Source organism: Parasteatoda tepidariorum, chromosome 8, assembly GCF_982258835.1.
Source record: "Parasteatoda tepidariorum strain Cologne lab strain chromosome 8, Ptep-v5.0, whole genome shotgun sequence".
NCBI lineage: Eukaryota > Metazoa > Arthropoda > Arachnida > Araneae > Theridiidae > Parasteatoda > Parasteatoda tepidariorum.
In genome coordinates, this window is record NC_141762.1 from 106,618,680 (window position 1) to 106,635,115 (window position 16,436).

At 29.2% G+C, this 16,436-nt stretch overlaps 1 protein-coding gene across 1 annotated transcript in view; it reads left to right on the forward strand.

Moving 5' to 3' along the window:
* The window catches only part of LOC139425034 (histone deacetylase 7-like), a 29,180-nt gene extending 12,946 nt beyond the window's left edge, over positions 1 to 16,234 (forward strand). Inside the window, exons 8-12 of the mRNA XM_087169604.1 lie at positions 1,812 to 1,919; positions 7,400 to 7,530; positions 10,049 to 10,141; positions 11,613 to 11,735; positions 15,882 to 16,234. Of these exons, the coding sequence (XP_087025730.1) occupies positions 1,812 to 1,829 (18 nt within the window). The 3' untranslated portion in view covers positions 1,830 to 1,919; positions 7,400 to 7,530; positions 10,049 to 10,141; positions 11,613 to 11,735; positions 15,882 to 16,234. The remainder of the gene's footprint in view (positions 1 to 1,811; positions 1,920 to 7,399; positions 7,531 to 10,048; positions 10,142 to 11,612; positions 11,736 to 15,881) is intronic.
* The last annotated feature ends 202 nt before the right edge of the window (positions 16,235 to 16,436 follow it).

The following is a 16,436-nucleotide window of genomic DNA, read 5'->3' on the forward strand; positions in this document are numbered from 1 at the left end:
AACATAATCGTGGTAGCATAAGCAAACTACATCGCAAATTTAATTTTTCTTAGGTTATTTAAAACCATCGCGTTCATTTTTGTTACGCTTTTAAAACGTATTTTTATAAAGCACAATAATTTGAAATCGACGGTAATTGAAATGAAAAATATTAGTTTTGTACTGAAAAACAAAATTAATAGAGATATGGAACTATTAGGGGTACAGTAAAATATCGTCATACTATTGTTCACATCAATGATGCATAATTTTGGTAATGAGCACTACATCATGGTAATTGGCGCAGTTAATATACTCTAACACAGGTACAACGTATTTTAGAGTGAATTCGGTGCCGATTGCAGCTGCAATAATGCTGTACAGTTTTATTATAGATTTATCATATAGATAGATGTGAAAAGGAAAGAGTAGCTTGACTGTGGTAAATTTTCAATATCACATCATGAGTAGCCTTGAGAAACAGCATTAAGCCAGATGATGCTGAGTGCAGTTATTCGTTATTTTGTTGGGATGGGCTACTAAAAATGTGTTTTATTTAACCTAATATGTTAAAGTTGCCGAGAATAGTAGCAAATAATCAATACATAAAATTAAATTTGAAATTTGAGTGTTTGTTTGTGTGTCTCTGTTCTGAATTTTGGGTATACGGTAAGCAGGTGTAAAAATACGAGATCAAAGATTAATCTAAATAGGTAAGATTATAAACTTAATTAGGAAGCCCAATTTTTGATTTTTTTAAAATTATATTTTAAATGCAGAGGCATTTAAGAATGAAATTTTCTCATAGACTTAGTTGAAGCCATTGTTTTAAAATAAACTGTGGATGATTTAGTTTTTTCAAATATTTTAAAGATAAATTACAGCTTGTAGCTCTAACCATAAAAATGTTGTTTATTGAGCTTCCTGTTATACTTACATATATTTTATTTGTTATGCCAGGTTATTTGTGTGATTACATTTTTATAATAGATTTATTATATAAATAGATATGTCAGATGATGCTGAATAAAGTTAGCCTTTATTTTGATAGGATGAACTGTTAAAAATCAGCTTTGCTTAAGCTAATAATGTAAAGGAAATAAGAGAGTCAGCAAATAATAATAAATAAAAAAAACATTGTAATTATTTTAACTTTGTTGTTTATGTCGGTATTTGTGTGAAAAAATTTTGAACTATTTTGCAGTGCTGTTCATTACAGATTTATTGATGCTTTTTTTTCACCCCGTACTGGCAATTAATAAATAAAATAAGTGCGCAGTCTGATTTTGGGAAGGTTGATAATTTTATTTTTTATCAGACAAAGACGTCATTGATATGCGTATTTTTTTTAAATTTTAGCATATGTTGTACTAAACATTTTAATAACAAATTCATCACAATACCATAAGATCACGAAAGAAATTAACAGAGGCAGAAATTAAATCCCTATTACTAGAACAATATGAGTTTCTTATGCTCACATATTGTTTTAATTTTTGATTTTAAATCTTGAAATATTTGAAACTCTACTTCTTCAAAAGCCAAACCAGCTGGTCCCTGACAAGTATTTTATAAAATTTAAAAACAAGTATTTTAAAACATCAAAATAAATCTCATCCTCAATTTAAGAAGAGCACTTTTCACTATTGACAATTTGAGACAAATTTGACTTTTTTTCCTCCCTAGTGCAGACAGTGCTTTTTCCATTAAAATAATATCGTTTTCTTTTTATTTAGAATTTTAGGTCCTTATTTTCAATTTATGCAATCATATATAACTATACTTTTATTCACGTTTTAACTACATTTCATATTTTCCTTTACGAATTTCAGATTTCGACAAGCAAGTGATCTAACAATGATGAAAGAAATGCGTGGAGCAAAAAAAATTGAGAATTGTTGCTATATAATGTCTGTAATGACATATAGTCCATAATGACAGTGAGTAAAAATTCTTTTTCAGTGATTTTTATTGAAAATAAAACCACAAAAACAGTTGATTTTAAAGAAACGGACACTGTTTGAGCCTACTTTAACGCGAAAAAGAAATTAATTTTAATGTTTACGATCCGACATTTGTAAGTCATAAAAGATTATGTTTATTAAAAATATTGCCTACAATAAACATTACCTATAATAAATATTGCCTATAATAAATATTACCTATAATAAATATTTATTTTAGAATACTTGAGGTGTTACTCTCATGAATTAAACTAACGACTTTTTTTTTTAACAATGAATGCGTTAATTGTTATTCATCTTGTTCATATGTTCAAATCAACATTTAGAATTGATACAGATTTTATAATTTTCTGGTAAAAATATAGTTGTTTAAAATATAAAAAGCTATTTTACACAGCGTTATGACAATAACAGTGAGACAATTTAAGAAAAAAAAAGTTAATATTGATGGTATTTTTTGATCTAGCTTCCTTTTTCAAAATAAAGCTTAGGGAGCTGTTTCCAGTATCGCATGGTCCGCCGGCAATAACTTTAATAATGCGCCCTGTGTTGATTAAGATTTGCTGCCCATTTAAGGTCTAACAAAAATTAAAATATTTTTTCAATTCAGAATATTTAGAAAATTAATTTTTAAAATTTTCATCTTATAGTTTGATGTCTGTAATTTTCTTTGAGTTCCTACCTTAAAATAATAGAAATTTCGATAGTTAAAGTAGTGATATTGCCTTTACTTTTACTGGCATTATTTTTAAAAAAAGTAATATGAAGAAAAAATTAAACTCAATTCTTACTTAGATCAACAAATTTTTTTTTTATTTTAGTTACTTTTCATTAAATAATTAAAAAAAATTCCTAACTAAAATTAATGAATTAAATTTAATTAATGAATTAATATTTGAAAATACTTATGTATATTTGATGGGCATCAAGTGTCATTCGCTACATGCTTAAAAAAATTTATTTGAACTTAAGTGGAAGAATAAAAAAGTATTTTATTAACGATTGTAAATTTGAACAAGATATAGGAAGAGTATGAACTAATAGTAGGAATTGAATAATATCAAATGGGATTATTAACATCACGCACTAAATTAAATTTTGAGCTCGATAGCTTGTTGAAAAGTAATCGAAATTTCGATGGGCATAAAGATCTTTTAGACGTTGAAATAGCTAGTAACATTTTGATTATAGCTGAACGTTATAGAATACGTTTGATACTTGTACTGTCATCTCACACAATACTCCAGTTAAAATTTAAACACCCTAACTAGTCAAAAAATGGTAAAAATATTAACTAATGATAAATAATAGTAGTGACAAATTCTGCTTGTGGTGATCAGGAAAACTTTTTTACTTATTAAACTTGTGTAGTTCTCAGACGTAGAGCTGCAGTTGAAGTAAGAGTACCTAGATTATTCGGAATGTGATTGACATTTTAGACTAGAGAAAAATTTCATTTGGTGTTCAAAGTATTCTTGTAGCTATAATGATAGAATTGGAATCTCCATTGACACCATGCATAGTGCTGCAAAAAGAGATTTAAGTGCACTGGCAAGTAGAAAAGTGGTTAAAATTTCACCATCACAGATACAAAAGGGATTTAATAAAGCTGCATTAAAAATAAAAGAAACGTTTACATAAAATTTGACAATTTAATTATAGAATTAGTCTTTTTTTGCCCAATAACAATTTGATCAAGGTTAAGGAGGAGAATTACATGAACCAGGCGAAAATGAGATTGCCGGAGGAGTGACAGGTGCTTTCGTTAATTGACGAACGATCTGTCGCCAAGGAAAATAAAAAATTTCGCAGTTTTAGTGTCTGTCACTTGAAACAAAATTATTACTTTAAGATATAAATACCATCTTACGTGAATAATTATTTGGCCTTAAAACGGACAAATATCTTAAATATTTTAAAAGTTATTGAACTCTTTTTTTAAAAAAAAAAATCTCCAATCTTATTTTATATTTTATAACTGTCGTTGAACAGCAGACCCAATTTTTGGGTTTACGACTTCTAGTGTTCAACTACGTAGCTTTGCAATTTTGAACCCAATCCAGAAGACAAGGCAACTACTGGTTTAAGTATTAGGAGAAATTTTCCTTCGTAGAGGACTTTTTGATAGAACTAACCCGCATTTGAGCTTCATGGAGAGGAAGACCACGAGAACCTCCCACGGTAAGCCAGTCGAAAAGGGGGCCCTAACCCATGATCCGTCCACCACTTTAGATATTTTATGTCATCACTGTGGTCGGTGCAAGCCGGATGCGCAATTCGTATTGACCAAACATCGCTGGGTTTCGAATCCGGTTCACATCATTGGAAGGCGAACGCTCCATCCCCTGAACCCCTCACGAGTCATTTTTTGCCTTTTTAGACTTTTATGCAACATTCTCTCATTTTAACACCTGTAGACCCTTCTAGGGGCAAATCACTTAGAACCTTAGTTTATTTATAGCTGGTATAGAAGTACAGTGTTTTTTAAAAAAGACGAAAACATTAGTTTCTGAATTCAATTTGACACTGTATCAAAATAGTTAACCTTCTTCTTTTGTAATGTTTGAATTACAGAAAAATATAGCTCATTTTAATTAAAAATAAATGTTTTAAGACAATTGTATGCTATTTGAAATTTTAAGGGATTTTTTTAATAGGCAAAACAATCACAAACTTTAAAATTTTATTATAGATATGGGTTCAGATATTCCCGAATTTTGTGCACGTTCAGAAGACCACTGTTTTCTGCTCACGTAAACAAGGATTTTAAAATAGTCTATTCCAATCGATGAATAGAGAAATAGCGATTTTCAACCCAACTTCTTTTTATTTTTAATTAATAATGAAAATTTGATTCACAATCTAACTTTAATGGGGATGAATTCAAGTTCTTGCACTTTTTTATTATTTTCAGCCAATCCAGCAACAAATCATGTAGGTTGAATTTCGTAGTTTTACAACTATCGTATCTTAGGACCTTAAAAATGATTGGTTACTATCAATACAGTAATCATGAGCCACAATGGCTCAAAGGATAGAGCGTTCTCGCCTTACAATGAGGTGAACTGGGTTCAAATCCCAGCGAGGACTGGTCCATACGAATTCTGCATCCAGCTTGCACCGACCACAGTGCTGACATAAAATATCCTCAGTGGTAGACGGATCATGGGTTAGAGTCCCCTTGTTGTCGGAATAACAATGGCAAGTTTTCGTAGTTTTCCGCTCCATGTAACGCAAATGCCGGCTAGTTCAATCAAAAAGTCCTCCACGAAGGCAAATTTCTCTCAATACCCAGGAGTTCCCTTGTCTTCTGGTTTGGGTTTAAAATCACAAGGCTGCGGAATTGAACATTAGTAATCATAAATCCAAAAAAAAAAACTGGGTTGGCTGTTCAACGACGGTGATAAAATAAAATAAAGTATAATTAACAAAAAATGGAATTTTTGAATGGCAAATTGGGAGATCATTAAACAATTTACAATTTTTTTTCATTTCTTTTTTTTTTATATTATTGAAATCCTACTTTAATATTAATTGACTAAGAAATTCTTGAACTATATTAAAAATCTTAATCAAATATGATTGCTATTACGAAAGAATACTGACTAATATTTATTCTTTTTATGCAACATTACTATAAGATTTTTCTATATATTGATATTAAGCTATTAGTAAATGTTTTGTGTTCTATTAATTAAATTGCGCTAAAAACGTTTAAGACTTTATGCTCTAAATAAAACAACTATGAAATGAAAAATAGTATATAGTAAGTACATTATAGCAGTGTTCTCCAACCCCCGGTCCGCGGACCAGTACCGGTCCGTGAATCAAATGGTACCGGGCCGCCCATTTCGTTGAAACTGAATTTAAATTCCTAGGTTTATACCCCAAATTAAAAATATCTGTTTTCCATTAAAATTTTATTTATTTAAGAGAAAGGGGCCCCCGAAGGTAGTGACATAAATTTTTTAATGTATCATTGTCTCCGATTACCCCCAGATGGAACCGCCTCATTGCAAAGAAGCAAGCTCAGGGTTCTCATTAAATTTAACGTTCTAGTAAGTTAAAATGTTAAATCACTTTATATTTATTTTTTGGAGTAACTGTATTTTATTTTGAAGGCATTTTTAAATACAATCAAATTAAAATTAATAAATCAAAATAATCTAAAATATAAACAATCAACGTCCCCCCCCCCTTTCCAGTGGGCCGCGGTGATAAAAAGGTTGGGGACCACTGCATTATAGTATATCGTAGTATACTATAAGGACCACAATTTCTAGATTGCGGCTACCCCGCAAGATTTTAAGAGTCAAAAATCCATATGTGTAAAAAAAAAATCATGATCATTCCGAGAAAGTACGTCTTAGTGTTCGATTTAGTATTTTAAATAATAATTAGCACTAGTTACTAATTAATAGTTAGCACTATTTAATTAGCGAAGTTGAAGTCACCCGTTAATATGGGAACTCCTAACGGAAAACCAATGAGATTGATACTTAGTTCGTGAAAATCTGATCATTAGGGCGAAAGTTATTCAGGTTGCATTTTTGCGCAAGGTACATATATCTGTTTAAGTTGTTCATATGTAGAGGTGGACAAATTTATTACCACAGTTTTAGCATGCCATAGGGTGTACAAAAATTTTCTTTTTCCTGCTCGCAATTTATTGTCAGACGCCCGGTGGCTTCACACTCTTGTGCTACTAAACACTGGGGGTTCCGCATTCGGCTGACCACCTAACAGGAACATCTGCTCCTGCACCCCTGAGCCCAAGGTCAGAAAATCTGAGATGGGCACATTAGGTCTTGGCCCTCTATGGGCTGTCGCGCCACTTAGTTTAGTTTATAATTTATTGTCAGTCCCAAAAATCTCAAAAAGTTTAAACTTCATTTATAAGTTTGAGAAATCGCACGTCTAATCACTTCTAAATTTATGAACAGATTCTTAAAATATTTATTGAGTAATATGAAAAATGTGTTAGTATCTAAGTGGTACCATTATTTTGTCCAACCCTTGTATTTAAAGTATTAATACAAAATTTTTGCTACTATAAAGAAAGAAATATGTTTTCTAAAAATACAAAAATTCTCTAGTACCTGGAGGAAATCTTTATAATGTACGACAAAAAATGTGATGGCCCTCTTGTTTCAATACTCAGTACTCGTTCAGTTTTAAAAAATAAATAAATAATAACTTTTTAAAAATCGTAATTTAATTAATTATTTCAATCAATATAACTCAAAAAACATAAATGACATTTCTACACACAATTCATATTTGAAAGGCAAAACCATGATAGTTCCAAGTTTATTTCTATTATTAAATTTTAAAAAAAATTGTCTGTACTTAATGATTAAAAAATATTTTGCAATGAAAAATAATAGTTGGAATAAAGTAAATGTTTTTTGAAGTTATATGTTTAATATTGCTATAAAGTGTTTGCACATTTCTAGGTTTTAGAAGAAGTCCGATGAGTTCTTATTATTTGTATGGTTGTGTGACAAAAGCCTTGGCGGTGGTCTACTCAGTGCCAAAAACTCCTTGATTCCGGATAGCAGGCATCTGTGACTTCAGAAATCTTTCGGTACGTCTTCTTAACTCTCAGAAATTTTGATTAAAAAAAAGCACAAAAATATTGCAATATTCAGTATTTCAAAACTTGGAAGTTCCCATAAATATTAGTGTAAAAAATTATATTGAGTTACATTGAAAAATTATCTTTTAAATAAATTGATTCGATATTGAAGCTAATTTAGTGAAATATTATATTTAAGATAAGTGGCCGGAAAAATTACATTATTTTTGTAGTTCATTATAACTGCAACTACTTTGTTACAAATGTAGTTAACGGTAACTACAATCACTTTTTTTTTAAATGTAGTGACTACAAACTACTTTGAAATTGTATTAACTACTTCTCTACTTTAAGGAGAAGAACATTGCTGAAGAACTTAACTTACACCTGTGTTTAAAGTGGTTTTGAATAACAAATTGGCTTACATTAAATATAAGGGAATAATTAAGAAATATTTATTTATGTTTGCAAGAGTGAGTTTGTTATTCCAAACCGAATTCTTAAACAAAAATGTCTGAAGTATAAAGTATGAAAATTAGAGCAATACTTAACTGGGAGCAGTCGTGGCTTAGGGGATAGAGTGCTTGCGTCCCAATGGACGTGACCCAAGTTCGGATCCCAGAAATTGTTGGTCTCTACAAATTCTGTTCCCACTACAGTATTGGTGTAAAATATCAACAGTGTTTGACGGATCACTGACTAGAATCCACTCGCCATCGGCATTACTGTTTTCCAGGAAGGTCAATTTGTTCCAATGCTTTATTCTTTTGTCCTCTGGGTTTGGTTAAAAACTGCCAAACATCAGATTTGGATTATTGCCAGTTATAAAAGGATACGCAACCTTTAGGAATGAGTTTGTCTGTATAAACTGTGGCGTAATACCTATCTGAATTGGGTGTTGGAAAAACATGAGAGTGAATACTTTAGTTCAAGACTTACGGGCATTTATACACACTTGTTGTGAGTGAGCATATTTCCTTTGAGTTGTGTAACAAAAATAGTTAATTTTAAGATTTACATAAAACTTTCAATACCATTAAATAATTTAATTTTCATTCGTTGCTATTTGGTTAGGCTTAGTTTGCTTAATGTTGCTCTGTAATGTGTGTAAGTTTGATTTGCAAACAAATTTAATTTGAAGAATTAGTGTACTATGAATGACCGAAATTTGTAGTTGTTGACTTCCACCGGTGAATGTTGACAATTATATAGTCGCTTTAGTAACTGTCAGAAATACATACTAGGTATAGTTAAGTGCCTGCATCAATGTTCTTTTTAAGGTCAAGTTCCATTACCTAGTATGCATTTAACCGGTACGGCGGACACTAATGTTTCTCCAAATATATTCTCATCAGATATTAAAATATCAAATTAAAATAATAATACAAACGAATAAATAAATATCAAACCGGATATAAGAAATATTTCGGACATTCACCAAAGCAACTATGTGATTGTTGACATTCACCGGTGAAAGTAGACATTCTCTTGATTTCGGTTTCTAACGGCAACATATATATGCAAACTAAATTAATGATTCTTACTGTAGTATGTTGTATCATAAAAATAACTTTACCGACTCCTATATGTATCATATACAATTGAACATTTAAATTTTAGAGTTGTTGAATACCAAAATGGTGGCAGTTATTTTTACACCAAGTCTTTGCAGAGGACATTTTTGGTGATTTACTATTTTTAGAAACTATCTTTGATTCTTTGTGTAGAAAAACACTTAAGTACCAAGAGTGATTCACTTTGGTATAAAGTTGTTGCCACCTTTTCGGGAAGGAGATAATGGTTAATCATCTTCATAGTATTAAAGTAGTATTTTCATCACGGAATGTTGGAAGCTAGTTAGCATATCAAAACCCATGAGCATGTAATGAAATTTTTGTTGCGCTAAAAGTTTTCTACAATTTTTGGCAAAATATAACAGTTTTTATGTGATAAATTAGCTGAAATTTGCTTTGCCCATACTTTTTTTTACTGATGGGGTTTTATTTGAATGAAGTATTCCAAATTTCTAAAGCAAAAGTTATCTTTCGCTTATTTTTTTCTAAAACCTAATTTTGGTTGTTGGGGTAAAGAGATGAATTTTCGTTAAAATGACAATTTTGTTCAATGAGGTAATTTCTGGAAGAGAAATTGAAACTTCCTCTTTCTAGGTAAGAATTAAGGTAAACTTTGATTTGAATATTTCTGGGTGGTTCCTATAACAACGGGTAAACATTTGAGTGCGAAATTCGAGATTTAAGTTTCCAAATAAGAAATTGGCTGAAAATTGATTTAGTCAAAGCTAATTTTGTGGACATGTAATGATCATCTAAAATGTTTCACGGCACTTCATTGAATTTCCTTCAAATTTTTTCTCTCCTATGTCATTTTCAGTATCATCCCGTTTTCAGTCCTTTGCTTTAAGAAAGATTCAAATATTCACTTTACATTTTCTATTTAATTTATTTCCACTTTTCCTGTAATCAGAAAAAACTAATTTATTATATTTCAACTTTCAAATATCCGACAGAGAAGTGAAAGTTTGACTCAGCTGCCAGATTAAAACATTGCCTGACTCTTTTTCTTGAAGCAGAATACAAGGAATTGTTGCTATTGAAAGACTGTAAGTTGAAAGTTCAATCCTTATTTTTCTTAACTGTTTTATACATTGTAATTTTCAAATTTTGGACACCAGTCATGCAACAGTTTTTTTTTAAATTACTAATTGGAGATTCTAACTTTCCTAAGATATAGAAAAGGATTGCTTGCTAAACGCACTCCTTAAAAGCATCCTGCACAAATTATCCTTTGCGCAAAAGGATTTTGTCCCCCCCCCCCCGTGTTCTTTTTAAAGAATAAATTATTTTTAAAAATGATCACAATCAGAATATTTGAACTCCATATAAATTCTATTAGTAATTTCTAACATTTTAAAAGAATAGCTTTTCCAGTAAAAGATTTGGTTTTTATATTTTATTATTTTAATTTTATTTATTCATGCCAGTGAAAATTTTTAACTTATTACTTATGAATTTATTACTTAACCAAACAAGGTTGGTAGATTATAATAAACTATAACGAAACAATTTCCATTTGCCTATTTGCTGGTTAACTTCACTCAAATCTAAATTTAAAAAAAAAGTTCAACAAAATTAATTATTCCATAACCTCTCTATTAGTGTAAAAATGGGATACTTTTGCATATATAATTAAATGTCTTAGCTTTTCAGTGTCTTTTATTATAAAAATTTCAGGAGGCCTTGTAGTTTTATAAAAGGTATTAAACAATAAAGTGAAATTAATTAACAGTTTCAGTATACAACAATTATACAGGAAATATTATAAAAGCCTTGAAATCAGGTAACACGAGGTATTTGACGAGTTAGTTCAAAATCATAGACGACGCTTTTCTGTCCTCTGACAGAATTTCCGATTGCAACAGAGGCTGTATATGAACTTAAAAAACCTGAAATCTAAAATAAATTGTTAAAAAAAATTATATACTGGGTGTTTGTACTAACCACCTTTAGTATAGGGATTTTTGCCAGCCTTGTCAAACGTAAAAACAAAATAACTTAATGAATTGAGAGATGCAAATTACTCTTAATTGGGAGATAATTTAATATTTGGAGAATAAAGAAATGCATCATCAAGCTTTTTCGAATTTCTTGCGAAGACAGAAAAATAAAAACAGCAAAGCCAGTTTGATTGTCTGATAAAAGTTGGAAATATTCACGAAAATCACTGTTCAGCCCCTCTCCATTTTCCTTGGCAATCAAACTGGTTTAGATGCTTTTAACCTCACTTTCCTTTTTAAAGTGATTCGCTGGGCTTGGATAGTGCATTTTAATTCTTTTTTCACTAAACTATTTATTGACGAGCATTAATTCGTTTTTTTTTTTTACTTCAATGTTGACAAGGATTTCAAAACATATATTAAGAGTGGCAATTACAGAACACTTTTCAAAATTAATTAACAAACAATTACGCATGCAGATTATTCTATAACGATTACCCTTTATGTATTTTTTACTAGAATTCTTCTTAAACTTTAAACAAAATAGTATACAACGTTAACGTAACTAATATTTCAGAAAAGAGAAAAAATCTATCAAAATTGAAGATGGTGCTAACTGAAAATTCAAAACATTTTTGAATGCCGTAGGAAAGAATGAGTGGTTTGAATGTGATTTAGAAACTCCTCCTAGTGCAATCAGGTACTGGTTTTGATGTTTTTTATCTTACTTTTGATTCGACAATTTTTATCGTATGTTTTCTTTCTTCATCGCTTAAATAATAATGTGAGTCCACCAATATGCATATATGGTATGGTTACTTCTTTTGGCAAAAATTTTTAAATCGATATTTAAGGTGGTAACTATGGAAAACTACAGCACAACAATCTTCCAAACTTTACAACTCTTTTATAAAAAATGCTTTATAGCTTCAGTATTTTGGCGAATGAATAATTAACTAATATATTTAATTAGTTTTTCAATTTATATATATATAACAGGACTACATCCTTGTTATCATTGCTGTATTCAGCTTAAATGATTCAGTCGTAAACCATAAACGTTCTCAAAAGGTTTATTGAAAGGTAGGCTGGTGGTTATAACAGTTCACATCCCCACTCCACAAGGGAGGGGGTGTGGATAAAACTCTGGAGGGTTCCGGCAGATCTTTTATGGAACACGTTATTCAGGAAGAGACATGCGAAACTTGACTTGATAGGTATTGCAGTAGAGTACCTGCCTGCGAAGCAGCCATCTCACTCCTTCATCTGATGTAATGGTGAAAAACTGAGATTAATTGGCATTGGTACAATAAAGAGAATTGAGTGTTGGCTGTGAAGCCTCTGTCTGATAACAATCATATCTGAAAATAGACATGCGAAAACAATCGTTCCCGCATTAAATACTAACAGAGAATGATGTAAACAGGCTCAAGTCGTACATCTCTTGTAACTCTACGCATTATGGAAAATAATTTAATGCTTCCTAATATGGAAGTGAAAGAGGAACAAGATTCTAAAAATAACTCCTTCTTTGAAATATAAATCTAATTATATTTCAATGGTATGTTTTCAGCCCTGAAGTCTCAAAATAGAATTTCTACACTTTACCAAAGACATTTTATGAAAACGAGAGAGTTTTAATGTTTTATATATATATATATATATATATATATATATATATATATATATATATATATATATATATATATATATTGTGAAAAAAAATTCCATTCTTCAATTATTTAATAATTTTATTCCAATAACTTCAACTCAAAAATCTAAAGATAATAGATTAATTTTGAAAAACACACAGAATAATTTTTTTAAAGAATATTTTGTCCTTCCGAGTAACAATCCACTTCCTATATAAAGCATAAAATTTGTTCTTTACAATATTAGTAGAAAATTAGTGAATTTTTGCAGTAGCCTTCCATATGCATGATTGTCACAAATAAATAAAATATAAAAATTAATGCCTTACTTTTTAAATAATATAAAAACATGTAATAAAAATTTAGAGCATTTGATTCATGTAAAAATTTTAGCTTATTAACAAAAAACAATAATAGAATATTTATTTCGTTGAAACAAAAATAAAAAAAATTGCAAAAAAATTTAAAACAAATCATGTTATTTGCTCTTAGATGGTTCACATATGATTATATATGCAATAGGATAAATTTAGGATAATGATTTACAGTAAATTGGCACTAGTATATGCATCTTACTAATGAAGCCATTACTAATGAAGCCAATTCTAAGCTCACAACTTTTTTTATTCTTTAAAAATATTCAATATATCCTCCTATAATGTTAAAAAAAAATATTCAGAACGGTATAAGCATTTTAGTGCTTTTACACCGTAAAATAACTTCTAACATAATTACAATTGTCAAGTAAAACAACATAAAATAATTTAGGTAAATCTGTAGAAAAAGGACTATATACAGCCTAATTTTAAAAATACGTGTATAATTATTTTATTTATATCAACGATGAAAAAAAAGAAACTTAATATTTTAAATAAAGGCTTCGTTTTCTTCATTCATGTATTATTGATCGAAAATTAATATCCTAAAGCAATCATACATAGCTGCTCTGTAAAAAATTTCGAGGTATGCTGCGCTAAACATTGGTATTCATTTGCTGGCTACATAAATTGGTGTTAAGTTTTGCTATATATTAGAGCTTTCATTTGCACCATGATTTGGTATTTTGTAGGGAACCAAAAGCGAAGAAGTTTGCACCATTATTAGGTATTTTTAAAGTGCTAAAAATCAGGGTAAGATTGCACCATTATTAACTGTTCTTAAAGCGCGAAAAAGTAAGCATCAGTATATTTATAAAAAAAGGAAGATAATTTAAATCAATTTTATATAAATCAAATTATAATTTAAATCTTTAAAAATTTTTAAAAAAAGTATTTTTTATTTAAATGTTATGTAATATATATATATATATATATATATATATATATATATATATATATATATATATATATATATATATATATATATATATATATTATTTTTTATTCTATGGATTTAAATAATTAAATCATAATTTGATTTATGCGAATTTGACATAAATTATATTCTCTTTTTTTATAATAGTTTAATAATGATGCTAACTTTCTCTGCTTTATAGTGCTTTAAAAATATTATCTTTCATCATTAAAGTTTTACTTTCTTCCAGTGGATTTAAGTAAAATTGAAATTATTTTTTACATTTCATTCGTTAAAGAACCAACAGATGCTATAGAGTTAGTACCACTAATGTTTTAAAGAGAATTTTAATTTTAGGCTGAAGCAAATTCTCATAATTGTATTTTGAAATTATTTAAAAATGAAAATATTACTTTCACAAATAAAACTTTATACAAAGGAGTAGGCAAATATTGAATAGGTCAATCTCAATCTCTAATTAAGGAAACATTCCAATATTAATTACACTGGCGTATGGAAATAATAAATTTGAAGTTACTTAAGAAATGTAAAAATAATGACATAACTTGGAAATATTAACAAAAAATAAACAGATCCAGATCAATATTCAAACATAATTTATTCATTTACCATCACTTTGATGTTTGTGTACATAGACAGAATAATTTTTATGCAAAATCTTAAAATTTAAATATATTATACCTTTAAACATATCACAGCAGTCATTAGAAAAAATACAAAATATACACTCAAAAATATGATAGATAGTATGCTTTTGTTACTAAAACGTGCATTTCAAACTTAGTCATTTAAAATAAAAATTATGTTAGCATATGCCACAATGTTTACAGTTTTGAAATTTGGGATTTGGAGAAATTTGGGAGGTATGAATTATAGTCTTCTGTGATGAAAAGATTTTTAATTTGGATAGACCATTTGGTTGTCGTTATTTTTAGTACTTTTTCGGACCGAATGTCAATTTGGTAGAGAGTCTCATCTTGGTCGGCATTAGATGATTTTGCTTTATTACAATTATTGGAAGCAATCCATCCCAGAATAGATTATAGGCTTCTTCACCTTCTCTTCATAACAAAGAGTAAAATGAGCAATGAAGTTCCCGGAAACTTTTAAGCATATTAATATGATGTTTTAATGAATATTTAAGCATCTTTATTTATGAAGAAAAAAAAATAGACTATTATCTAAGTGACATTATTCATCCAACTCTCTGAGCTAATACATGTAATGCATATGCGGTTCATGATATATGTGATCTGGAGATGTTTATTTATCCAGTTATATACTTTTTGCTTCATTTCATTTGATAGGTAGTGTTAATTTGTAATGTAGTTACAGACGAATGAAATGCAGAATTTAACGCCAAAATAACAAAACAAAGCGCACTTAAGCAAGATAATCATTGCTCTAATGTAACTCTGGTGCAAAAAAAAAAAAAAAAAATCTGGTTATTAAATTCGCTTATTTTGTAACAAAAAAAATACAGATTTCTCCATCAATCTACGTGTCTACCGGAAATATGTTATGTCCAGTTTTTATCTCGTAATCATAGAAAAATGTTCTCATACTTGCAACGTATTATCTGAAACTAGGAGGCTTCGCGCCCTGCTCGCTGGCGCTCGCCAACCCCCGAAACTGCTTTCGCAGTTCATTTCGGATTGCTTCACAATCCGATGCTCGCTCATTGGATACGTTCTTAACGTCTAGTTTTTGTATACTTTTTTGAGCACTGAAGTTCCGAAAACTTTTCATAGTAGAAAATTTTAAACCTGTGCATTTCAATATTAATTTTAAATTGCAAACAGTTCACATATTTTTCTTAATCATACTATTCTAAATTTCAGTTGTTGAGAAAAGTAACAGTTGTAAGTTTTGTTTTATAGTCTTTTCCACCAGAGGGCTAAAACCATGCGTTGTAAAACAATATGAAATAGTACTGAACGCCGGATGTAAAGCGTCGGCTTCGATGAAGATAATTCACATCTAAAATTTAGTTGATCTGTTTCATCAGGTAAGCTCGAGGAGCAACATAAATGTCATTTTAGCACAAGGTTCACATCTAAAACCATGTGTTGAGCTTATTTTGTTTATCATTACACTTTTGTAATATTTTTACAAGACTAAATATGTTAAAATCGATGCTATAATTGAAAAGTTACTTTTTTTGACAGTAAAATTAATGGAGAAATTTGTCTGTGGTAAATTTTGACTATAATTAGTTGGCAAGCCTGATCAATGGCAGCTATGTATTGTTATTATTTATTTTGTTTCCATTTTTTTTTTTTTTTTGACTAAATGATTATTTCTTCTTTTTTTCCAAAACATTTTTTATAAAATAGCATTTTTAAAAAAATATCATCAATTTTATGTTTTAAACTTTCATATTTTTGTATTTTATGTTTAATTACTATTATAATATATGAAATACTGAAAATTTA